This window comes from Zootoca vivipara, chromosome 7 (assembly GCF_965207765.1).
Source record: "Zootoca vivipara chromosome 7, rZooViv2.hap1.1, whole genome shotgun sequence".
Classification (NCBI taxonomy): domain Eukaryota; kingdom Metazoa; phylum Chordata; class Lepidosauria; order Squamata; family Lacertidae; genus Zootoca; species Zootoca vivipara.
In genome coordinates, this window is record NC_142590.1 from 79903264 (window position 1) to 79928509 (window position 25246).

At 44.0% G+C, this 25246-nt stretch overlaps 1 protein-coding gene across 4 annotated transcripts in view; it reads right to left on the reverse strand.

The window, feature by feature from the left end:
- Positions 1-24948, reverse strand: part of BCAS1 (brain enriched myelin associated protein 1) — a 53403-nt gene extending 28455 nt beyond the window's left edge. For 3 of the 4 annotated variants that reach the window (XM_088674662.1, XM_088674661.1, XM_035123176.3), the window contains exons 1-4: positions 24805-24948; positions 19897-19976; positions 18298-18385; positions 9122-9690 (exon numbers count right to left, since the gene is read on the reverse strand). In XM_088674662.1, the coding sequence (XP_088530788.1) occupies positions 9122-9690; positions 18298-18385; positions 19897-19968 (729 nt within the window). In that variant the 5' untranslated portion in view covers positions 19969-19976; positions 24805-24948. The remainder of the gene's footprint in view (positions 1-9121; positions 9691-18297; positions 18386-19896; positions 19977-24804) is intronic. The other variant, XM_035123174.3, reaches the window with a different exon arrangement.
- Between the last annotated feature and the right edge of the window lie 298 nt (positions 24949-25246).

The following is a 25246-nucleotide window of genomic DNA, read 5'->3' on the forward strand; positions in this document are numbered from 1 at the left end:
ATAATACAGTAGCAAAATGCTCTTTGTTTCTACCACAAAGTACTGTAGTTCCCTCTGTGATCAATAGGGCTTATCCCAGGGTAAAAAGGAACACAAGGAGCTGCCTACGCCAAGCCATTGGTCTATCTAGCTTCTTATAGTCCATGTTGATTAGCAATGGCTTGCCACAGTTTCTGAAAGAAGACAGTTTCAGCCCTACATGGAGATGTTGAGGATTGAACCTGGAACCCTCTTCATGCATAACAAAAACCTCACCACTGAGCTTTGGTCCTTCCCCATGCATAGGATTGTACCCTAATGCTGTAATCCTAAAAACAGGTTCTTGGGATTAAGTCCCATTGAGCTAAATGGTACTTACATCTGCTTAGACACAGTGCTCTCAGAAGAATAGAACTGAACAGCTGAGAAAGCTGTTTTAGTATTTGCAGTATATAATTAATGGGATGTATAGACAGTTTAATCATCCATTAAATGCAACCTCTGCAGATATATATGCCTGACCAAAGAAGTCAAAACAACCTGTGGCAAATCTGTTAATATTTTTTTTAATGAGGCTTCCTCCAGTATATAAGCATGGAGAAACGATATTACATTTCCCTCAAAGCTTAAACGTTTGTTTTCTTTAAGAACCTTCTTCTGTCTCTAACTGTTGGCTGGAGGGAGAGTGGCAGTTTTGGCTGGGGTCAACCCTGTTTTATTGCAGCTTGCTTTCAAATGGCGCCAAAAACACCGATGTGCAAAGAAATGTGTTTCCTGCTCTTTCTCTGTACATCCGATTGGTATGATGCACAGAAGCCAGGTCACAGTCCAAAGTTCAATTTTGGCACCTGCTATGCACCTACCCACTCCTCCTCCTTCCGACAATTCTCAATTGATTTCATACCTTCCAGCCGTTCAGAGATGAGGAAAGGGGCTTTCTTGCCTGCTTGTAACATGCACTACTGAACATTGCTAAAATCTACCTTGTACTGAGTCAGACCATTTGGTCCATTCAGCCCAATAATATCTACACAGACTGGCAGAGTCTCTCCAGGGATTCAGGCAGGGAGGCTTTTTTAGCCCTACCTGGAAATGCTGGAGATTAAATCTTGGACCTTCTACTTGCAAGGCAGATACTCTACTCTACACATACTCGTGAACCCTTTAATATCCTCCAGAAGAATTGCCAGACCCCTCCCACACCTGCTCATATGCACCACCTTACCTCTGTGACTGAGGGGGCCCAGGGCTGTGTGATGTCAGCAATGCATGTGCACATGACATTAGCGCACACTGCAGTGTGCTGATGTTGCATGTGCATGCTACAGGGCATGCTGATGTGTGTGTGGACACCCTGCAGCATGAGCGCATGACTGGCAAAGAAGTTTGGAGGGCCCTGACCCTCTAATTGAAAATGGGGGGGGGCTTGGTCCCCCCACGGCTCCCCACACTTGGTGCCCATGCTTCCGCTGGGCACAGCAAGAGAGGCATAAGGACAGACAAGAGGAGTGGAGGATCAATGGAGCAAAAAACCCCACCATGGATATAAGCTCAGTGCACTTAAAGGAGCAAGCGCCATCTCAAGGCAAAGACTGGGCATCCATTCATAGCCTTTTCTAACAGCAACCAAGACATCTGGAACCTGCCAAATGCACACGTTCACTTGTGGCAGAATGTATTTTGTCTGGCATTGTTGCCAGCTCCATTATGGGGCGACGGGGTTATAATGCTAGTGCTTATGACCTAGTTTCCAATGTTCCTTTTAAACTGCGGTACCTGTTGCATTATGGAACTGCGGCCTTTTGATGGATATACCTCCATGTCATGCCAAATTTTAAATGCCAGGATACCGCCCCAAATTTGACCTCATGAAATTACAGTGCAAATTTCCTGTAATTTTCTGAGTTAGTAATGAGGTTGCTAACTTGTTTTTCTTTGTCTCTGGAAACAATTAACATGCAAACAACATGTTAAACACCCAGTGGATTCCGAATTGTTTTTACATCATGTGGAAGATCACACAAAATGTGGAAACTATCAGGTAAGGAAACATCAGAGGGAATGAAGTGCTGTCTGAATGCAGCCCAATTCTTTTAAAGACATGGGAGATTTTATTCACAGATAGTTTGGCACTAAGAAACATCATAATGCCTTCAAAATAATGATAACATTCAGATGGCCTTTTGAAATATGCACATATTTTAGTTTGTTCCTAAGCTTCTCTTTAGGGTACCAGGAGTTAGGTAAAAGCAGCTTTGAATTTGTGTAATATTTGTGTAAGTTTTATTTCTTGTTAGTTCTTGTTGCAAATGGCTTCCAACTGCTATGGCATCCCAAATATTTACACTTTATTTTATTTTTGTATGCTTGGATGTTTGCCCCTATAGAAGAGCAATTTCATACTTTGCAGGGCTTTGCAGCCAAATCTACTATGAATCTATTTAGTATTTGTAAAATAATTTTTAAAAAGGTAATATTGCTTTGGTACATTACTGAGTCTGTTCTGGCCTCTCTCCTTCCCTCCCCTTCTCATAAAGAATTTATAGAGAATGGTTTACATATTATTAAGAGGGAAACATACATCTGAGTGGGTCAGCTGTGGGCTGGGGACAGAGATTCTTGATATGTGTGAAATGTTGCATGCATGGAATTGCAGTATAACAAAAGTTCTTCTTAGCTTCATGGAAAGTTCATGGAGAAAGGGCCCATTCTCCGGCTGGCATCCAATGTGTTAAATGAATCTGTTTTATTAGGCAAAAGCACAAGATAATGCCTGCTTAATCTCCCCCGCCTACCATTTTGCAAGCTGACCCCCAAAAGTTACAGAGATCAGTTGGCTTGGAATGTCCCAATACGTTGTTTAGAAATGTCGTGTAATAAGAAACTTAATGCAGTGGTCAAGAGCAGCTGCCAAAAAGTTGTGCGAAGGCTTTCCAAGATAAAATAATGTGTCATATAGAATGCGCACATTTTTTTACCATTCTTCATCATCGTAACAGTAATGATAAAGATATAAATGAGGCAAGCAAAGCCTGCAGTCATTGTGCTGCACTTGATGCGAATCAAAATGTGGTATTGTGATATAAATGAATGTTTAGCAAGAGTCAACTAATAAAACTGTGGCTTTGCAAGAGAAATAATTGTTTGTTCGGCAGCACCTTTATTGGAAAGCAAACATTTTAGCGTCACTTTGATAGTCTCCTTTTCCTTCCATGTAGGAAGAAATCCCCCTCCTTTATTTTGATTAATTAGATAAATAAACATTAAACTGCCAGGTGAGGGAGGGTAGAGGCAAGTACAGAGTGTTATTCTTACTATCAAATTTGTAGTCCATTCTTCCAAGGAGCTCAGGGGTTGTGCACATGTTCCCCCCCCCCCACTATTGCTTGTATAGTTAAGTAAATCTAGCTCAGAGATCCTAGAGGTTGTAGTGAGAAGCAGGTTTTGCCATCTCTCAATGGGAGTCCATCAGAACTGAGCCAATTTCTCTTTCTGTATCCTTAATCCATCATCTCATAGCCCTACATTTTAGGGTGTCTGCAGAAGTGCTCATGGTGAGCCCGCTGCGGATCCATAGCCCTCCTACCAATTGGGAAGTAGATAAGTAGAAGAGGAAGAGGGGAGAAAAACCCACACTGGCTCTCATAGGGATGAACATTTGTATGCACCCTGAGCCATGGAGACTGTATTTGACACACAGAGAATGTGGAACTCCTTATTAGACAGGCAGGCAGGCAGACAAGAGCCCTCTTCAGGCAAAGCATTAGCCTAGTAGCAAAGGCAGTGTCCTTGCTCCATTGAAACCTCCATTGTAGTTTCAGTTGCCTTCCATGAATTGGAAGGTGCAAGTATGGCAGCAAGCAGTAGAGGTGGCACACTCACACACACTGATCCTTCCCTCACATGTTTAGCACTAGGCTAACAATGCCTGAATTATGGTGCTGGAGGAGACTCTTGAGAGTCCCATGGACTGCAAAAAGATCAAACCTAGCCATTCTTAAGGAAATCAGCCCTGAGTGCTCACTGGAAGGACAGATTCTGAAGCTGGGGCTCCAATACTTTGGCCACCTCATGAGAAGAGAAGACTCCCTGGAAAAGACCCTGATGATGGGAAAGATTGAGGGCACAAGGAGAAGGGGACGACAGAGGACAAGATGGTTGGACAGTGATTCTCAAACATGAGTTTGACCAAACTGCGGGAGGCAGTGGAAGACAGGAGTGCCTGGCGTGCTCTGGTCCATGGGATCACAAAGATTCGGACATTACTAAATGACTAAACAATAACAACAATGTCTGAAGAGGACTAGATATATAATATAAAGTCTGCATACATCTCTAAAGACAGCCCTTAATTGGAGAAGTATGTGGGGAAAGAGGCTGTCCCTGAAAGCCAGAGAAAATTCTGGAAGCCTAAAAGCTTTTTTGTATCTCTCTCTCTGTGTGGTAACTTTGATACAACAGGGGCCTAAAAGAGTTATGAACAGAAAGGCTTAGATTTGTGTGCTGAGTGGGTTGGGCTTTGGGGGGCAAGCAGATGACAAATTAGACATCTGTTGGTTTCATAAGCATTCCTGATAAATAAAATTCCTGGCTGAACTGCTGAAGAAAGGCCACCAAGCTATGCAACAGAGTGGGATTCAGTCACATACTGGCAAATTCTGGTTGCGCAAATATGGTTGGTTGGGAGGGCTCATGAGACAAACCCGCTTCTCCCAAAGACCAAGAGTTTCTGCAGTAAGGAAAGTGATGGAGAAATAAACTGGAAAGTGTGGGATAACACTTGCTTCGATTCAACGTCATCTAACCTCCCCACAAGCAAATCAGAATGAATGCTCGGTAAACAACCAGCAATGTCATCTACCTGCAAACAAATCAGGATGAATGCTCAACAGACAGGTGATATGGGAACACTTTTACAGAGAGAGAGAGAGAGATGGCTATTCTGAGGATGGTTATTTCACTATTTGTCCTGTCAGTTAGAGCTGCTGAGACATTTTGATGCCTGTGGCAAAAGACAAGATGGCTACCCCTCCAAGTTACAAAAATCCAACCATATTGGCAGCTGAACTTCAGCACTGGCAACAGAGCATCCTCCTTCACCACACCTGAAGGTTCATTTAGAGCAGGCATCCCCAAACTTCGGCCCTCCAGATGTTTTGGACTACAATTCCCATCTTCCCCAACCACTGATCCTGTTAGCTAGGGATCATGGGAGTTGTAGGCCATAACATCTGGAGGGCCGCAGTTTGGGGATGCCTGATTTAGATTGTGCATGACAGGCCACATAGCTCATATAGCTCCATCCTTCAAAACCTCACCACCAATCCACATCCTCCAGTATCTGTGCCCTGAGGCTGCCATGCCACTCTGCTTAATGGTCTGGCCCTGCAGTAATACATCTACAGCATCTATATCTATTTTTTGTGAGGGGGGGGTTATAAAATCTATAGTACAGAGGGGGGGAGTCAGCACTACTCATTTATTTTTTTGTACATACAGAATATTCTGGTTATTATAAAATGTGTATGTGTTAGCTTCAGCTCCGCCATTTTGGGTGGGTATAATGAGAAGCTATATGAAAAGATTGTATTCTTGCCAAGCCCTTTTTTGTTCCCATGAAGAGCATGGCTCACTCAGTGAAACATTTCAGTCACATAATTTACCTTGGCTTGAATAGCAAATGCTTCATCAGTTCATGAATCCTGCCCTTGTTTTAATTATGCAGCTTCCTGAATGTAGTTTTGTGGTGCTTGAAAATAAGGCCATGGTTCAGCCAAACACAGAATGCCTGTGTAGTTCCTGGACTGAAATCTAAAATGGAGGCATCTCTCCCTCTCAGCAATGTTAGTTGTTGTTTGTTGGCATTGTGACATGAGGAAAAAGCTTTGAAGTGATTAAGCTCCCACAGAAGCTATCAGTCATGGCTTACTTAAAGAGTGAAGTGTGCCTAAAGCAAAATCTGGAAAATTACGATTAAATCAAATATTTAGACTTCCAGTATAAATATCTCATCTGTATACAGTAATTAGACATTCAGCTTTCTGCTGTCTGTCAGAGGCCAAAGATACCAATTTTATCGAAAGTGTGTTGATTACCACTGAGCTTTTTATTTGAGCCTAACTCTGCCCGCCTGAACACTTGTATAAATAAACACTTTGGAATTAACGGGAAGTCAAATAAGAGCTGCAGGTTGCATTTATTTCAGAAGATATGCCTGGAAAAGTAAAGATCTGCCTCATAAAGCTTATAGCTTGATGGCGAAATAAAAATAGTTAGCATTTTATAATACTTGGAATTTCAAGTTCTACACACAGGTATTTTTGAGTAGAATCTCAACAAACAAACTCTGCTTCCTATACATTATCTTAATAACCATATCCTGGCAGTAACCATTCTATGCTCTAACTCAGCGTTTCTCAACCACTGTTCCGCGGCACACTAGTGTGCCGCGAGACGCTGGCTGGTGTGCCGCGACGTGCGGTGACGAGAAGGGCGATTTGCATTGTCACGTGCCTGGCGGCCGCCAATAACCGATACTGACCCACCGGAAAGCAATATTTCTCCTCCTCCTCTTTCCCAAAGCTCAGTGCAAACGAGCCTGGCGGCCGCCAATACACAACACTAACCCGCAGGAAAGCAATTTTTGGCAAGTGTTTCTTACAGTCATAATTATAATATAGGGCGGCACAGAGTTAATTTTTTTAACTTTTTAAATGGTGGTGTGCCTCGTGATTTTTTTCACGGAACAAGTGTGCCGTGGCCCAAAAAAGGTTGAGAAACACTGCTCTAACTGCTGCTGGTTACCAATATATTTTGCTATTTTCTGGAATGTGTCCATGGGAAATAATTGGGTGATATCTAGCTAAGTCATTCTGGACATGGCTAATGTTGGATATCATTCACTGTTACTATCTTTTGCTCTTTTGTGTGCCTTCTTAAAATGTTAGTGCTATAAACCCAAATGTTAATTGTATGAATGCAGTTAACATCCATGGTTTGGTATATGTGAATAGGAGCTATAGAAATGCCCAGGACATTTTGCTGCCTGAAGCACAAGGCAATATGGCATCCTTCTCATTCCAGGAAGAGAATTTGACTAGATTGGCAGCTGAATCTTACTTCAGAAAAACTTCACTCACTGCACCAGAGGGCTTCAGGGTAGCTTTGAGGATGCAGTTCTGAGCTCCAAAACATTGCCAACCCTTCCTGCTGCCCAACATCTGTTGCTTGAGCCACCTGCCTCACCTCATTCCACAAGACTTGACTTTACCAACTGGACCAATAAAAAACTAACTGCAAACCCAAACCATGGGATGAGCCACTACCAATGCTGTTTCATCCAATCAATAGGGGTAGTCACTGTGGTGACGTACAGATTTTTGTTGGACTACAACTCTCATCAGCTCCTGCCAGCATGGCCAATGATAATGGAAGTTGTAGTCCAACAAAACCTGGAGGACATTGTGTTGGCTCCTCTTGCTGTACACAGTAGTGATTTTTGTCTAGTGTGGCCTGGTTAGGTCTTTGCAGTTTTCTTGCACAATGAGTTACTATGTCCCATAGCATGGTGACAAAAGTGTGATGCAGTTATATGTCAGTAAACAGCCAAACTAGAGAACTGTGATATGCCAGAAAGACAAAGGAGAGTAATCAGTTAAATTTTCTGCAGAGCTTAAGGGCCAAAATAGAGGGGATGTAACTTCCCTCCCTCTCCAAATTCATAGAATTGTAGAGTTGGAAGGGATCATGAGATGTGCTTGGGTAGTGTGAATTGCACCAGGGCCATAGCTGGGGGAAAACATTTTCCCAATCTCAGTTGTTTCCCTAAAAGTGCTACTTGCCTTACCATGGAAAACACACAAGTACTTTTGTCCTATCACTGACTTTAAACACAGAAGATCCAAGGTTCAATCCTGGCATCTCTGGCTAGGAAAAGACCTAGTGATAGAAAGACCTGAGATTCTAGATGACTGCTGCCAGTCAGAGTAGACAGTACCAGGCTGAATGGATCAATGTTCTGACCTGGTATAAGATGGCTCCCTATAAGAAAAATGTAATCAGGTGAAAGAGTCAACCATAGCCGAAATCCAGTTTGGTTTGTGTGTGCTTTAAAAAAGAGAAAAAATATGTTGGGATATCTAAGAACAGATCATTCACATCTTACTTAGTTTGACCCTTTGATAGAAGGGCATGGGACTTTGGAGAGCTGCTGCCGGACAGTGTGGATAATCTTGAGCTAAATGTAACAACAGTAAATGAAGCCATCTAACTCTCAGTAATAGAATAAGCCACATAGGATTCTCATTCCCCAGAAGGTGTTTTTTTTAAGCCATCAGAATGTTTGGAGATTATGTATGAAGTATCCAAAATATATGTTGTTAGAAATCAAAATTCAACTGCAGGCAAACTCAAAACCCATCATAAAAATAAAAAGGTGGGGTACAAGAGAGATTATTTTAAAAAACTTCCCCACCCTGATTCACATAATCCTATTAGTAGTAATTCCACCTTTTATTTTAAAGAACAACCTGCACAATAAATAGAGTTTACTTTTTTACAAGCAGGGGATGAGGTTAGTACAAAATGCATGGCTGAAAGTGAAAGGAAGTCTACTTTGGTTTCACCTTGCCTTCCATGTATAGCTTCATGGTGAAACTTTATGCATAAATTTGGTGGCACCTGCCTCACACGAAGGTCACCACAAGTTGACCAATGGCTGAATCTTGAACACCAAACAAACCCAAAGCAGATAAGAACACAAAAACCTAAGAGGAGCATTGGTAGAAATGTCTCCAATTTTCATAACTTTTCTTATGGTAGAAATGTTTCAGGTAGTTGAAATTGTCACCGCACCTTAATTATCATTCAATGAGACTGGGGCGGGGAGCAGGCAATGATGCTCAGTGGACGAAATTTGGCTTCTGGGCTCCTAGTCAGCAAATTGTGCTGCAGAGCTAACACTGCAGCTGCAGTGGTTTATTATTTCTCTCCAACAGGTGGCTGTTCCACCTCTGTCACTCAACGGGGATTTAGCTTCTCATCACATTGTACAGTGTGATGCTATCTTGTCCCATTAAAAAAAAAACACCTCCAGACAGACTTAATTAGAAACAAATTATACCATCCTGTTTTGTTTACTTGCCTTCCCCTGCAAGACATTCTCTGGCGTGCTTTGTAATCCTGCAGTTCCTTCTGCTGTGATGATGACACCTGGATTCTCTTCCTTCACCTCCCCTTGGCTTTGGTCTTGTGCTTTGATCTTGTCTTTCACCCTTTCCACTTTGAAGAGTCTGTCAAAAAAGCTTAACTCTTTGGGCTTGGACAAAGCGACATCCTCCTCCTCTGCCTTCCCCGGTGCCGTGAGTTCGATTTCACTGAGAGATTCTTCCCTTAGGTTTTTATCTGACGCATCCTCTGTCGCAGCTGCAGCAGGAAGGTCCACATTCTCACTCAAGGCTTTGTTCGCTTGGGGTGCTTCTGAGCTGACATCAAGCTGAGCCGACCCAGCCGATGCATTTGCTGCTTTCTCTTCGGTACGTCCTGGTACAGGCCGTGAAAATGCAAAGACAAAACGAGATTTGGCAGCTGGTGGGGCCGCCTTGGCCTCCTTCCCAATATTATTTCCACTGGCCTCGGAGCTGGAGCTGAGCTCCATTGTCTTCTGGGAAGAAACGGCCACATTATCCTGGACAACACTCACTCTTGCATCCACTACAAGTACAAACAAGAAAACAGCAATTATCCATCATGACAGGAAAGATGCACTATTAATCATAGCTGCCTGTGTATTTAATGGACTGATTGTAAACTGCAATGGCTAAACAAGCACAGTGTGTACGTGTCATTCTCGTTACAAAGTGTGAGCTTTGGCCTATCGGCTTAAACATAGAATATGGGTTGCTGAAGCCCACTCACTGTATTGTCATTGTTGACTTTGTATGGCCCACACTTTGATGACACTGGAACGTTCCCTTAAGCTACGGTATAGGGCAAGGGTGAGGAACTCTTCTGGTCAGCTAGCCAGATCCTTATCTCCCTACCCCTGGAGAGCTAAATTGGAAAGGTGAGTGTCCTAGAAACAGCAGGTGATGCTGTGCTTTGAAGCCCCAACTGTTGGGACTTCAAAGTGCAACATGGAGATTGTTTGAAAGGTCTTTTACAAACAGCCCATGCTGCTCTTTGAATGTCCCAAACCCAGATGTTTAAAGAGCAACATGTTTTCAAAAGGGCTTTTAAATAGCCCAGCACTGTATTTTGGCTTTTTCACAGCAGGGGGACAGGTAGATACAGCCAATTGAGCAGGGTAGAACTCTCCGCTCACCACCAGCTGATGTGTTGAGGGTTCAAGCCTGCAGGGGTCTGCTTCACCAGCACATTCCCTGATGATGGCATAGAATGACAGGGTTAGAAAAAACCTACTGTTAATCATTTGCAGCAGTTTGGATTTGTCAAAGGCTTTGTCTCTGCATGCCCTGTGCGGTAACGGGCACAATTATTTTTTAATTTTTAAAGTTACAAAAGTGTAGCTTCCTGATTATCGTTCTTTGTTGAATCATTAGAAACTGAAAACACGTAAGAAACTGCATGCTGGAGAATTCAAAAGCAGAGCATGCTTTGAGTTGAGTGTAGCTAGTTCCTGAAAATGTGGGAATGGAAATCTTTAGAAATCTGACAGGTATTTGCATTGTTGTGAGAAAGATGAGATTTCCAGAAGTAAAGGCAAGATTCCCCTTGCCAGAAACAGTATAAAATTGTCCTTAAAGGCAAAGGGAAATTGTGAGGTTCCAAGGTGAAGTTTCTGAGAATTGACAATATGGAAATGCAACAAAACCTGTTCTTTTATTGCAGAATGAATAAACTAATTGTTGACTCCCTTCAGAGCACAATAGCTGAAGGAATCTGTGTTCTTATTTGCTGTGACTATTCCAATGCTGCCTTTAAATCAGGGCCAGCCCTACCTTTAGCTATTCCCCTCCCTTGAATGGCAGAGCTGAGTGTGTCAACCAGCATATCATTAACCCCCTAAAGAAACCTACTGCTAACCTGCATTCCACTGTCTTTTGCTCTAGAGCTTGGAGCTGCCACTTCAGCAGCAGCATTCGGGTGGTGCTTGTGTGGCTGTGTTGCTCTCCTGACTTCCCAACACTGTGCATCATGGCCACTTACAGGGAAGGAGGGTGAGTGGGTAGCAGGGCAGCAGGGAGCTTGGCAGGTACAGGCCTGGTGGCAGAGCGAATCTGATGCTCCTGCTACCAGGCCCGCACTGTGCCAAACTCTCTGCTGCCTTGGTCCACCCACTCTCCCAGTTGGACCGTCAGGACAGCAACACAGCCACACCTGCCCTGCCCTGCCAGCTACTGCTGCTGATCAGCAGTGGAGCAGGCCATATTTGCTGGAGGCTCCACATCCTTTCCTAGCACTTAGCCCAGGTCCTGATTTGAGGTTTTACATGTGCTCCACCCTCCTCCCAAGTAGCTTCACATGCAGCTAGCTCGGTGTTCCTCAAACTTGGGTCTCAAACTGTTTTTGGACTACAACTCCCATCATCCCTAGCTAGCAGGACCAGTGGTCAGGGATAATGGGAACTGTAGTTCCAAAACAACTGGAGGCCCAAATTTGGGAGATCTGAACTAGCTGGACTTTCTTTCTTTTCTGCCCTTGTAAACCTGGGGGTGGGTGGTAAAGGAAGATCCAAGGGCCAGCCAAGAACCCAAGCAGTCCTGGGGCCAGATTGTTAGGGTCCTCAGGGCCATTAGTGGTGCAGAGATCTGCTGAGGGATCCCACTCTTTCTCCTCCTCCAAGGAGAGTGAGTGTCTAGCTGCCAGGACTGGGGGGGGGGGGGGTTGAACCATGACTTCCTACCACTCTGTTGTCCTTAACAGCACCTTGTCCTTGGTCTGGGGCCATCTCTGCAATTCTCAAGCTCCCCTGAGTCACTGTTGTCCTATCCCTGAACCTCCTTAGAGAGGCCTTAATTTGAGAACTCTGGTTCTAGAGCAATGGATCAAAAAACCTGCCATAAGCTCTCATTAATCAACATGTACAAGGCAGCAGGATCTAGCCTGAAAATGGCGTCCTTTCACGCACGCAAGTGAAATCAAGCACAAAGATTAAAGCATGCCATGGTCGATTGACATACCTTTGATTTCAGAAACTACACCAAGGCAAGACAAACATGAAATTCATTTCTAAATGCGTTTCTTAAACAGCTGTGGAAAGACATGAGCCAAGTGTACAAGACAAAGCAGGAAAATGGAAAGATCCCACTGTGATGATGCCTTTGCAGCTGTGAACTAGTAAAGCATTAAAGGGATGGGGCTTATTTCAGGGTGTCCAGAACCATCAGCAAAATGGAAAAGAAAGTGACTGTGAGCAATATTCACATGATATTTAACAGTCACCACTTTCCATTTCAAGCCCTCTTGCACAAGCATGTCTGCACAGCTTGTGACCCACCAAGCTTGAATTTCACCAAGTAGTACTTATGTTTGACGCATATTCTGCAGCTGGACCAAACAATCCATGATCGGTTAATAAACCCAGCTAATTAACTGCCCCATGAGAATCACAGATATTGGCTTTCCTCCCCATTCACATCTGTGTAGCAGAATTCAGCCTAGAAATTTATCTTCACTGAACACATACAGTTCCACCTCTAAGAGGCATCCGATTCACAATCAGCCCCAGCCAGTATGATAAATGATGGGAGTTAACACATGGAAGGTCCCAAGTTAGCCACCCCTGGTCTAGACATAGCTTTCAGCCTATTCATATGACCCAGCTTCTATTATAATAATATGAAGCAAAGATCACCAGTGTTGAAGCAATGATTCTTCAACATCAACTTCATTGAACTGGTCATGTTGTGCAGATGCCTGATGATCGTCTTCCAAAGCAACTACAGGGGTACCTCGGGTAAAAAACTTAATTTGTTCCAGAGGTCCGTTCTTAACCTGAAACTGTTCTTAACTTTAGCTAATGGGGCCTCCTGCTGCCGCCGCACCGCACCAGCACAATTTCTGATCTCATCCTGAAGCAAAGTACTTAACCCAAGGTACTATTTCTGGGTGAGTGGAGTCTGTAACCTGAAGCGTATATAACCTGAAGCGTATGTAACCCGAGGTACCACTGTACTCTGTTCCAAACTTAAAAATGGAAAGCGTAATGCTGGTGGTCAACAAAACAGGTTTAAAGACTGTCTCAAGGCAAATCTAAAAAAATGTAGTATAAACACTGACAACTGAGAAACACTGGCCTGCAAGCTCTACAGTTGGAGAACAGCCTTTACCAAAGGTGTCATGGGCTTTGAAGACACTCGAACTCAAGACTCAAGGGAGAAACGTGCTAAGAGGAAGGCACACTTGGCAAATCCACACTGTGATCAACTTCCACCCGGAAACAAATGTCCCCACTGTGGAAGGACATGTGGATCCAGAACTGGCCTCCACAGTCACTTACGGACTCATTGTTAAAACCGTGTTTATGGAAGACAATCTTACTCGCCTACGAGTGATCGCCGAAGAAGAAGAAGAAGAAGAAGAAGAAGAAGAAGAAGAAGAAGAAGAAGAAGAAGAATGTGAACTGCCCTGAGAACCACGGATGAAGGGTGGTATACAAATTTAATTAATAATAATGACAAGCTGGGTATTTTAGCTGCAGAATCAGGCCATATAACAAAGCAGGTAGCCTCCACTGGGTCCACAGATGAAGAGGGCAACTTTTCAGGCACTGGAGCTCCACCAGACCACAGGAATGGCTTGGGCACATTGACTATCTGGGTTGCTTTTGTTATTTTAGCAGATTGGTAAACTTACTGCCACCCATTTACTAAATATGCTGCTAAATACACACAAGCCAGGGTGCTAGGAAGTCTGGGAAAGTATCAACAAGATGAAAGATACAGAGAAAGAATCGGAAATTGTGAATTTGATGGTGCTGCATGATGTCTTTGTTTCTCTATAGTCTCTTTTGGCATCACTAGGATACATTGTTCTTTAGCACTTTGTGATGGGGCACTTAATTTGTGAATACTTCGTTCTCTTGCTCATGAGGAGGATCTAGAAAGCTTCACTGGAGCTTGGCCACTTATTGGCCTTGATCTCCAAATGGTATAAATGTGTATGGAGTAATTGTGAGCTGGGACTGGCTATATTTGCTCCATATAATTTCCCTTTGCATGGTGTGGGGAGTGGGAGTAAGGGTGAGATGTATCATCTTTCTTACCCACCAACTCACCCATCTGATGCATTTGCCCTGCCCTGCATAGGAGGCTTCCTGGGAGCCTCATGGAAAACACTTTGAGGCTCCTAAATACATCAGTGTAGAAGCTATCAATATCTATTCATATACACATATAGTTACACCTTAACTTTCTCAGTGGGGTTCTTGTTGTTTGACTCTTAACCAGCACCTGTTTTTAGTTTGTAAGCAGCTTAACAGAGTAATGCTGCATTTCTTGAAATTCAAGATCTAGCACATTTCAGGTTATTTTGCAATGATTTATGGTTTTCTTAAATTATGCATGCCAGTGCAGTAAACAAGTGCCAGTTTTTCAGAAAGACCAGGCTTGTTTTTTTGAGAGAAAGGGCTTCACTTATTTGCCCTGGCAGAAAGGGTTGTTAATCCATGGCATTTAGGCCAATGTCTCAGATTGGGGGTCTGAATAGTTGTGCCTTCAGCCATGACTACATATTAAGAGGCATATAAATGGCTTCATGCACCTTGAAACAAAGGTGCAACTCCAAATATCACACCACTGCCTTAGAGAAAGGGAGTGCAGAACTTTTTCCCACTTTCGTTTGTGGGCAGGGCTGGATACAAACATGGATAAAGCGTGACTGCTATATTGCTGACATCTCCTTGAGTTTGTGTGAAACAATAGAGAATGCTTTTACTTTTAGCATATAGGACAGGTATGTAAAAATACTTCCTGTGCCATGATGTTAAATAACAGGAAGGCCTAGATGCACAGTTTTGAATGCCGGGTGGGAAGCAATTATCCACATAAGCAAAGTGTCTTGTTGAGAATGGGGTCCAGCTAAAATTTGATGCATCAGAATGATGTGTGCTGGATGTGGCACCATAAGACAGACAGCAAACAGCTGCAAAAGCATGCTGCTTAATGAAAGAAATGCTTCTGATTTAATACAGACATGGGGCAGAGGGAAGTACGTGCTTATCTTTTTAATCAAGAACTCCATTAAAACAAACATTACCATCTTCAGAGAAGCTTTATGGGAACAGCTGCACTTGTTCAGGTTGTAACACAAAACAAGTTAAATGCCACCAAGCCTGCACACCTGTTGTCTGTATTCTGACAATTGCTTGACACCCCCCCCCCCGGTTTGGTTTTTTTTGTTTTTTGCTTTTCCTGTTTTGCAGTCCCAGCAGACAACAAAAACAGGAGCCTTCTCACCCCCCAGGTGCTGTTTTGGCTTGTTGTGCTACACAACTGGCGTCACCAACCTCTTTGGGCCCATGGGTAGGGTTACCAGACGTCCCTGGTTTCCAGGGACAGTCCCTGGATTTGCAAATCTGTCCCCGGACAATTCCGTCCCTGGAATGTCTCCATATTTGCAAACGTGCCCCAGGAAACGTGGCAGTGGCAGCCTCAGCAGCCCGGAGCCCACCTGGAAGAGAAGTTGGCTCTGGTTGGCTTCGGGAGCTGGTCACTGCTCGCTGCCGTGGCACCCACCCTTTTCCCTCGCTGGAAGTCCCCATATGATGTGTTGCTCCAGGCTGCTGACTGCCGCTGCTCCTGCCAATGCCAAAGGGGAACCGGGGACGTCCGGCGGTACAGATCTCCTGCCCCCTGCCCCCTTTGTTTTGACTGATCCCGGGGGAGGCTAGGGAGTCGTGGCCGGCTGGCCACTGCCCAGTTTTTAAAAACTCTGCGCATTTATGTTTCCAGGGTGCGAAAGAAGGGCTTTGCACCTTTATACAATATGCATGTGTGCTTGGGCCCAGGGTCTTTTGGCTCACCATCCCCACTACTGACTCCCTGTTGCTACTCAGCTTCAAAAAAGAAAAAGGGGGGGAGTGTCCCCGGATTCATAGAAAAAAATCTGGTAACAATACCCATTTGGATTTTTGAGTGAGTGCTGTGCACTCAGTAGGATTCAGTCGGATTCAGTAAAATTAATCTGAGCTTTGAAAATGGGAAGTGGGAAAGAACAGCACTTTTCTTATTTCCTTCTTTAACATTTCATATCTTCTCCAAGGGGGCAGGGAGTATCAGCATTGTATTCAGAACATAAGGAGAGCCCTACAGGATCAGTTCAATGGCCCATCTAGTCCAGCATCCTGTTCTCAAAGTGGCTACCCAGATGTCTGCAGGAAACCCATGAGCAAGACTTCAACACAAGAACACTCTCCAGCACCACTTCATGACCAGGGCATGGGGGCTCAGAGGTTTCAAACACCCGAGGGGAAGACTTCAAGGGCACCATGTTGGTGATTTCTGTGTTACAAGTTGGGGAAGACTCCCATTGTCCTTGAGTGTGCATACACACAAGACGGGCAGACATAAGCATGGGCAAATGTCAATCCTCTTTTGCAGAGAGCATAGTTCGGCAGAGAGGAGTGACAAGCCAACTTCTGAATGAGTCAGAGAAAGAAGTCAAATACCATTAATCACTCTGAGTTAACACCCACACACAACTTATATATGATATTGACATATCTGCTTTTTGCGCTGCGCCTGAACCTCCGCCTATGTACTGTACACAGAAGAGTGTCAAGTGACCAATAAATAAATAAAATATAAGCAGGGCTTCTGGAGAACAGGGTTCATTTGTATATTGGTGCCATCAGATTATGGACAGCCATTTTGAAACAATCCCCTGGAGGTCTGTTTGTGGGAATGCTTCGCAGAAATTAGTCCACACAAATTTGTTTGCTCATGGGATCCAGTAGTAATCTAGTAACCTGTTCACAGACACACCCAGGAAGCCCTGCGGTCCCCATCCCAATCGTTACGTTGGAAGATTGCCCTAAAGCCCACAGCAAAAAGCTTCCAAACCCTTCATAAACTAGGAGTGTGGAAGAATATTCAAACTTTGCCTTGCTTTTCTATTACATGGTTTCAAAGGAAAGCAAAACCAGCTAAGCCAGACCCTTCCTTTCTGGTCTACTGGCAAATCATGTCCAACTTCATGTTTTGCAACATGTCCCTTTCTCTTCCCCCATCACTTTTCCCAGTGATTTTTTAAAAATTATTTTAGACTAAAGTTGCACCTGCAAGTGGAATCATTTGATCACATTAAGGGCCAGCTGCATTAATATTCAACTGCATGGTGTACATATGCAGCTCTCTGCTTTGCAAATAGATTCCCCTACCTTGATCCTAAACACACACTATCATAAATGCAGCAAACTAGCCACGCAGAAGCCACACAGCTCGTACTAAGCAGGCAGGTGTTTCCTCGGGGGTGTGATGAATGGTGTGGTTTTGTCTTACATGGTTTTATCTCATGCATGTTTTATAAAAGCTTCCTGGCTTGTCATTGTTTCTGGCTCCCAGCCTTTGCCTATACTATACTATAGTATTTTAGTATGGACTGTATACCAATATGATTAATGTCTGCTTAATTTGTATGATTTACATACATCTCCTGTGAAAAGGAATGCCAGAGAGAAATGCTAAAGAGATCATATCTTTTATTGGTCTAAACTGCAATCAGTACAGGAAGAGGCAAACACAGAATTAAAAGTATTTTGTTTCTAGACAATGATCTAAGTGAAATAACTAACTATGTTAGTATTTTTTGTATTTCATCTCTGATTTCTTTCGCATCATCCTCTGCTTACTTTCTCTTTCTTTTCCTTTTTTACTTTCTTTTTTCGATTCTTCTTTTTTATATCTCTTTTGCGTCACCAATCAGTGTTTGTATTATATGTAACCTTTTAATCAATTAAGAATTATTTTAAAAAGTATTTTGTTTCTAGAAAATGATCTAAGCAAAATAACTAAGAAACACCCATTGTCCCCATATGTGTCCAAGAACAAGGGCTGGATTATATGTAGCAATCACGTAGAGCTGTCCTCAAAGCTCTATCCATTGCAGCTAGCAAAGAGTTTGATACACCTAGATTGGCAGAGGTTGACCCACTAATGTGCATCACAAAGGCCCATTCTCATATCAGATTACATAACAGCTGTCCACTAAAATCTTGCACATTTTTATACCCAGGAAGTGAACATTTACATAAATGTGTGGGTGTGGATTTCTCTTTGCACAGGGGGCTTGTTTAAATCAGCTGGAGTTGGAGGGCCTATCCAGAAGTGGGTATGGCAGCCTTTCCTTCTCTGAACATACCTGCATCACCATTTGCAGAAGGAACAGTATGTACAGTTGGGATTGTGACAGGTCCATTCTTAAAGTTGTCAGGAGGTTCAGATGAAACCTGGAGATCAGACTGAAGGTTAGTCATTGAAACTGCTTGGTCACAAACCTTGCACAATTTTGAACACTGCAGTAATAAACCCTGACTTGGTGAAGAAGAAGAAGAAGAAGAAGAAGAAGAAGAAGAAGAAGAAGAAGAAGAAGAAGAAGAAGAAGAAGAAGAGTAGTAGTTTGGATTTGATATCCCGCTTTATCACTACCTGAAGGAGTCTCAAAGCGGCTAACATTCTCCTTCCCTTCCCTCCCTCACAACAAACACTCTGTGAGGTGAGTGGGGCTGAGAGAAGTGAGAAGTGTGACTAGCCCAAGGTCACCCAGCAGCTGCATCTGGAGGAGCGGAGACGCAAACCCGGTTCCCCAGATAATGAGTCTACCGCTCTTAACCACTACACCACGCTGGTTAAGAAGAGAGTGGTTCATTATTGCCTTGGGCTTGTGCATTCCCTCTTTTCTCTCCCTATTCCCATCATGCCCTTTACATCAGAACTGGGCAAACTATATTTTGCTCAAACCACTTTTCCAGGCTCGGGTGTGTAACAACAAACCATGGCTTGCCATTAAACTAGAAGTCTCGTAAAGAATGAGAAAGTGTGAGTAGAGGAAGGAAGCCTAAGATGTGCAAGCCTGAAAAAATTCTGGGCACTGGAGTTCCCCCTCAACGAGTTACAATTCCTGGCAACTCTTAACAAATTACAGTGGAACCTTGGTTCTCGAACAGCTTAGTTGACAAACAAATTGGCTCCTGAATGCCAAAAAACCAGAAATGTTCCTGTTTTCAAACATTTTTTGGAAGCCGGATGTCAGACACAGCTTCCACTTGAGTGTAGAAAGCTCCTGCAGCCAATCGGAAGCAGCACCTTGGTTTTCGAACGTTTCGGGAGTCAAATGGACTTCTGGAACGGATTACGTTCGAGAACCTAGGTACCACTGTACAATGCCCAGAGTGCTTTGAGGGAAAGAATGTGCTTCAAATGTGCTTTAAATGTACAGTATAGTGTGTATGCATCCTGGGAGATGTATGGGTAGAGGAGACTCAGCTGTGGAATTCTTAAATTTACTTTTGTACTTGGATCACTCCCATTTGTATTTGGGTATTTTGACAAACAAATAGCATGGGAGACTTGACCCTACTGAGCCACAAAGCTTTGTCTATCCCTGGTTACCTAATCATCATTTAGCTAGAGATCCACCCTGTTCACTGCTGCCCTTCACTGTCCTTGGTTGATGTATCCCATCCCTACCACCATCCTGGAGCTGTTTCCTTACATGTGCCGTTTTTATAGGTAGAAGCATCCATCCAGGCATGCACATAACCCTGCAATTTCCCAACACAGGACAAAATTCAAATGCTGCATAGCTGGGTCTCTATCTCCTGCCTGTCTCTAAATACAGACTTCATTTCTTCCAGCCCAGCAAGTGTAATGGGGGGCTGCCAAAGACACAGCTTGTGCATTTTCAATACAATTTGGCCAGCCTAGACAAAGCAGGACAAAGAAATCTATGGATTCTTACCTTTGAATATGCTGTTATGTAAACAGGTTCATCATCTTCAGGTTCCCTTTGCATGGACATTGTGTTTCCCATGGTGGACGCTGTGTTTGAGAAAATACAGAATTTAGGAAACATGGGGTTGACTGAGCAGGCTTTAGCCACACTTCAGAGCAGGGATGAATTAGCAGGACCCTATGGGGGTGTGAGAGACACTAAACTGTAGTTCATATTCTTGCATACCACTTCTCTGAGTAGTTGAGAAGTTTCAGATGCGTCTGTTTGCCCAGTTTTAAATTACCTTTGGAAGGGGGTTACTGGAGGCTTAGTGGCACCAGGCAGTATTTACATGTATTAACAAATGTACTGGCAGGTGGAAGCACAGCTTAACTTACAAATACTCCACTGGACAGTGAAAGTCATAGAACCGTTCACAGAATTATAGGTCTGGAAGGGACCCAAAGGGGCATCTATTCTACCCCTGTGCAATCCACTGCACCCACACAGGACCTCTTGAGCGAGGCAGGCCACCCCTCGAGATGCTGTTAGCTTACAGAGCCCAAACTCAGCTCTGCCTCAGCACCTATTTCAAAATGTAGTCTTGCTCTTTTCACACACAAACGCCTAGATCACAACATCCTTAGCTGGGGTGGGGAAGGTGTTGCCCTTCCCCTTTGAAAAACTACAGACGCTTTCTCAGTAAGCAATTGTTTAACAATTTAGTAGTCCCATGGAATCAACATCACATGAAAATCCCTAGCCATTAATCTGCAGTTCCCCTAACAATAAATGCCCCATGAAGGAAGTCTCCAGCAGTACTCCTGGCACCATTAACCCTATCCTGCTTCTCATGTGGTGGAGACAAGGCGTGACACCTCTTCCCTCCATCATGCAAATTATGTTCACAGCATAAGGAATAAGGAGAGTCCTGGTGAATCAGGCCAAATGCTCATCTTGCCCAGCATCCTGTTCTCACAGGGACCAACCAGATGCCTATGAGAAGCCTGCAAGGTGGACTAGAGCCAGGCAAAATCCCTTGAGGATGTGCAGAGCAGGGCTGGTATGGGCATGTGGCCTGGAAAGCCCCAATAGCTGGACAGGACAGGAGGCCTGAGGTTTCTCACTCCTAATGTACAGCATGTGTTTTTACCAATGGCATAGAATGCTGCCTTATGACATTGGTATGTCTAACTCAATACTGCCTACACTGACTGAATCTTTCCTAGCCCGACCCAGAAATTCCACAGGCTGAACCTGGGACTTGTTGGAGCCTAGCTGTTATAGCATTATGAAAATGCAAGGAAAGAAAGATAGCACCCAATAAATCAAATCAAACTACTCACTAAAAATGAAGCGAACAGGATAGACATGGTGTGGTCCCTTAAAAGGTGCAGTGAAAGTGTTAAGCAGATCTCACTTGGAAGGGATTTCCGCAATAATTAAAGTCAGGCAGGAAAGTTTAATACCCACACCAAGCTGTCCACTTTTATATTTTAATTTGCACTGCCTTTGCACATGATTGGGGCAGACCTACATGCAAAAGTGTGAATCTGCCACCATTGAGTATCATCCACTTTGATTGATTGATTGATGATTGATTGATTGATCAAGTTTATTTATATGATGCTTTTCCACAGTGAATGGTGCCCAAAGGGGCTTATAGCAATAATTCAAATCATAAAAATACAGAGCATTGGAAATACAAATAAACAAAATGCAGAACATGTCTGTAAATTCAAGAATGACAAAAATCAACAATTGGGCAAACGCAGAGTAAATTCAATACTGGGGAAAAAAAACCACAACCAAAATCTAGTGCATAACATTACAAAGCAAACAAGAGTTAGTCAGCAGCCCAAAGTTTGCTTAGCAATGGACAACCCTTCATGATGTATGCAATATCTAACACAATGTAAAAGGCAGGAAGTTCTGTCACCAAATTCAGGAATATGGAGTTTGGATCATGAGCCTAGAAGCCATTAGCCTTAGGTGCCAACCTGCCTATGACAAAAGATACGGGTGGGGAAAAATGTGGAACATGTGAAATATGTCAGACACGTGACTTATTGCTAAGCAAATATCCGGCTGCACAGCCAGCAATGGCACTCAGTAAACGGATGCTATTGCCTGTGTACACACCTGGGGGGAAAGAAGGGTTGGCAACCTGTAGAAATGCTCGTTTGGCATTCCTGCAATTGTCTTGCTGGTCCCAGGAAATGTGTGCCAAGTGGTGCCCACCACAAATCTGGAGGGCAAAGTTTTTCTATCTGTCTCTTCTCTGTTGAAAGCAATATCTCTGCTTCAGAGCCTACCGCTAAGGGAAGGGACTGGGATTAGTCACTCGGAGTAAACAAGAACCACCCTTGAACAATTCAGACAGGCGCCCAGCTGAGCTCACGTCCTATTTGAAGCCTCTGCGATTTCTGCTTGGCCTTGAAGGCAAGCCTCCAGATTGCTCATTCCCTGTGCTGAATTCTCCTAACAGGGGAAAGTCACACATTGGACTCCACAGGCAAACAGGTCCTGGGAACTTTGAAAGGGGGAAAGTGGATCAGGGGAGGGTGATATGGAGCAGAAAATCGGCTGGCAGTGGAAAGGGTTAAGCAACCCCTCTTCACCTGCCACATCTCCAGTCGAGCCTCCTTTTCTTCAGAAAAAGCAAGGATCAGGGCTTGATAACGTAATAATGTTCATTGCCCCTTATTGTCTCTGTTTCTTGCTTGCTTGTATGCAGGGTTTACTTGGGTGACCAGTGTAATGTGCAAGTCAGAATACTGTGGGCACTTCCAAACTGTTGCTATTTTCAGATGGGATTCAAACATTACCGGAAAATTCAGGTTGTACAAAGATTTGGTGATCTCGTGCAACAAACCTGCCTCCCCCCAATCATATATGAAAAATATGAAAAACGATGGGGAAACACACTGTAAAGTGTGGACAACATTTACTCAACACAAATCAGTGTGAACGCTCAGTAAACAGGTAATCTGGAAGTGCCATGTGTCACGAACATTGCTGCTGCAATGCTCTGGAATTTCCTGGCCTATTCACAACACTGCAGATTCATAAAGCTTGCAAACAGGGTCAGCGCCAGGCAATTGCTGAAATGCCCTCTAGTAGAATTCACCATGCATCACTGGGGCCCAATGGCTGGCTTACCTCGCAGAGGCAGCACTTTGATGTAGGGAGCGAGGTGCCAATTTAATCTCCCATAATGCATCTGATGCAGTGTTGCGCCGTGACTTTGTGAGACATCAGATAGTAGATTGTTACCCAGTGATAGGGTAAGGCCTGACCTAGCTAGGCAATGTGATCTGTCATTTTAATTTCCCACAATGCCCTGGGAGCAACACTACGCCAGAGGTAGTAAATGGGCAACTGGAGCGCTGGCTGCTGGTGCTACCTATGGCTGCTACTATGAGCCGAAGGAGAGAAGGAAAAGGAAATTTGCAGCCAGTTGTAACATGGGAATTGGTTCCAAACGTGGCATACTTAGCTAACATATTTATATAATTCACGAGAATGCACTACATTCCTCCACAGAGCCCACCTTTCCCACGAAGCCCTCCAGTCCTTTTCAATGAAAGAAATCAAATCAAATCCGAATTCAGGGTTGATTTGTGCATTACAATACACTGGCAAGAGGAGATGTGCAAAACCATTTGTGCACCCTCTGTCAACACTTCTGAGTATTGTGCAAAGGGTGAAGTGTGCAAGCTGCATTCTCTTGCCGACAGCATAATGCTCAAGTTGTGCAAACTCCAAAAGTGTGAAAAGGGGTGTGTGTGAGGTTCCTATCCCTGTCTCATTATAAAGCGTGGAATATCTTGCAATCTGGACTCACTCTATTTGAAATCTCTCTCTCTCTCTCTCTGCCTCAGTTTCCTTTTATAAAATGGGAACGATAGTAATTGTCAGGGGATTGTTGCAGCTACTCCTGAGTAAAGACGCTCCAGTCCGTTCTGTCTTTAAGGGTTTAATTGTGCATACTATTTACAGTGCAGAGATGGCAGAAAACATGACCTCCTAGTCACTCGCAGAATCCAGCAATGGATCACATCAATATCCCACTGATAGGCAGTGTGATGTGGCAGCTAGAGTGTTGGAATTGACTTGGAGAATCCTAGGCTTGACTCTCAGTTCGCAGAGTGACCCCTGAGCCCATCGCCCTCCTAATCTGCCTCACGGGGTTGTTGTGAGAAGAAGAAGAAGAAGAAGAAGAAGAAGAAGAAGAAGAAGAAGAAGAAGAAGAAGAAGAAGAAGAAGAAGAAGAAGAAGAGTTTGGATTTGATATCCTGCTTTATCACTACCCGAAGGAATCTCAAAGCAGCTAACATTCTCCTTTCCCTTCCTCCCCCACAACAAACACTCTGTGAGGTGAGTGGGGCTGAGAGACTTCAGAGAAGTGTGACTAGCCCAAGGTCACCCAGCAGCTGCATGTGGAGGAGCGGAGACGCAAACCCGGTTCCCCAGATTACGAGTCTACCACTCTTAACCACTGCACCACACTGGCCTGCCCTAAGCTAAAGCATTGCCGCTTAGGGTCCTCTGCGACGTTGTAAGGGACCCTTAAACACACCTCTTGACTTTTATCCATCTTCCTTCTGCGACCCTTAAGAAATCTGAGATTACTCGTGCAGTTGAGCTGGCCTTATCCCCTATCAGAGATCTGATTTCAACAAGGGGAGGAGGAATGATTCTATTCTCAGGCAGAAGCAAGAAGGAGCAGCACACACACACACAGCCATGTTGACAGGCAAACAAAACAACACTGTTTCGCAGCTCGAGAAACTGGCAAAATCCCATACGAAGGGCCATCCTTCAGCTTTCTAAATGCCTTTGGGGCAGGGGAGAGAGGAGGAGGAGGAGGAAATGTTCCAAGCCTGAAAGCTCTGAGAATACCACAGCAACAAATAGAAAAGGACAGCTTACCCTGGATACTTTTCCGCCAAGACCCTGGCACTGCTGCGTAGCTCTCTCTCGGAGCTGTTCAGGCAGAGGTGCTGCAGTTTACAAAAGTCCTTCCCAGAGGCCAACAGGTGCCTTGCTGTGCCTTGGGCAATCTTCCATACAAAATAGTGCAAACACTGGGTTAGCCACATATGGAGAGGGTGGAGTCCCTGCTCAAGTATTTTTTTGCTTCCTGCCTTCCAGGGCCACCCAAACCTGTTCAGTTACAAGCGCCCTTTTCTGGAGTTGATGATGCCTGTTAACTCCGTATGAGTAAAATGAAAGTCTGGGCAGTCAGGTATCATGCACTCCTTGTACTCTGAATGCAACTTAAGGAGGTGTTTGTGCAAAGGTAAATCACACCAAGTTCCTTTTTTTAAATAAGATTTTTTTATTGATTTCCACAAGCTTTACAAATTTACTT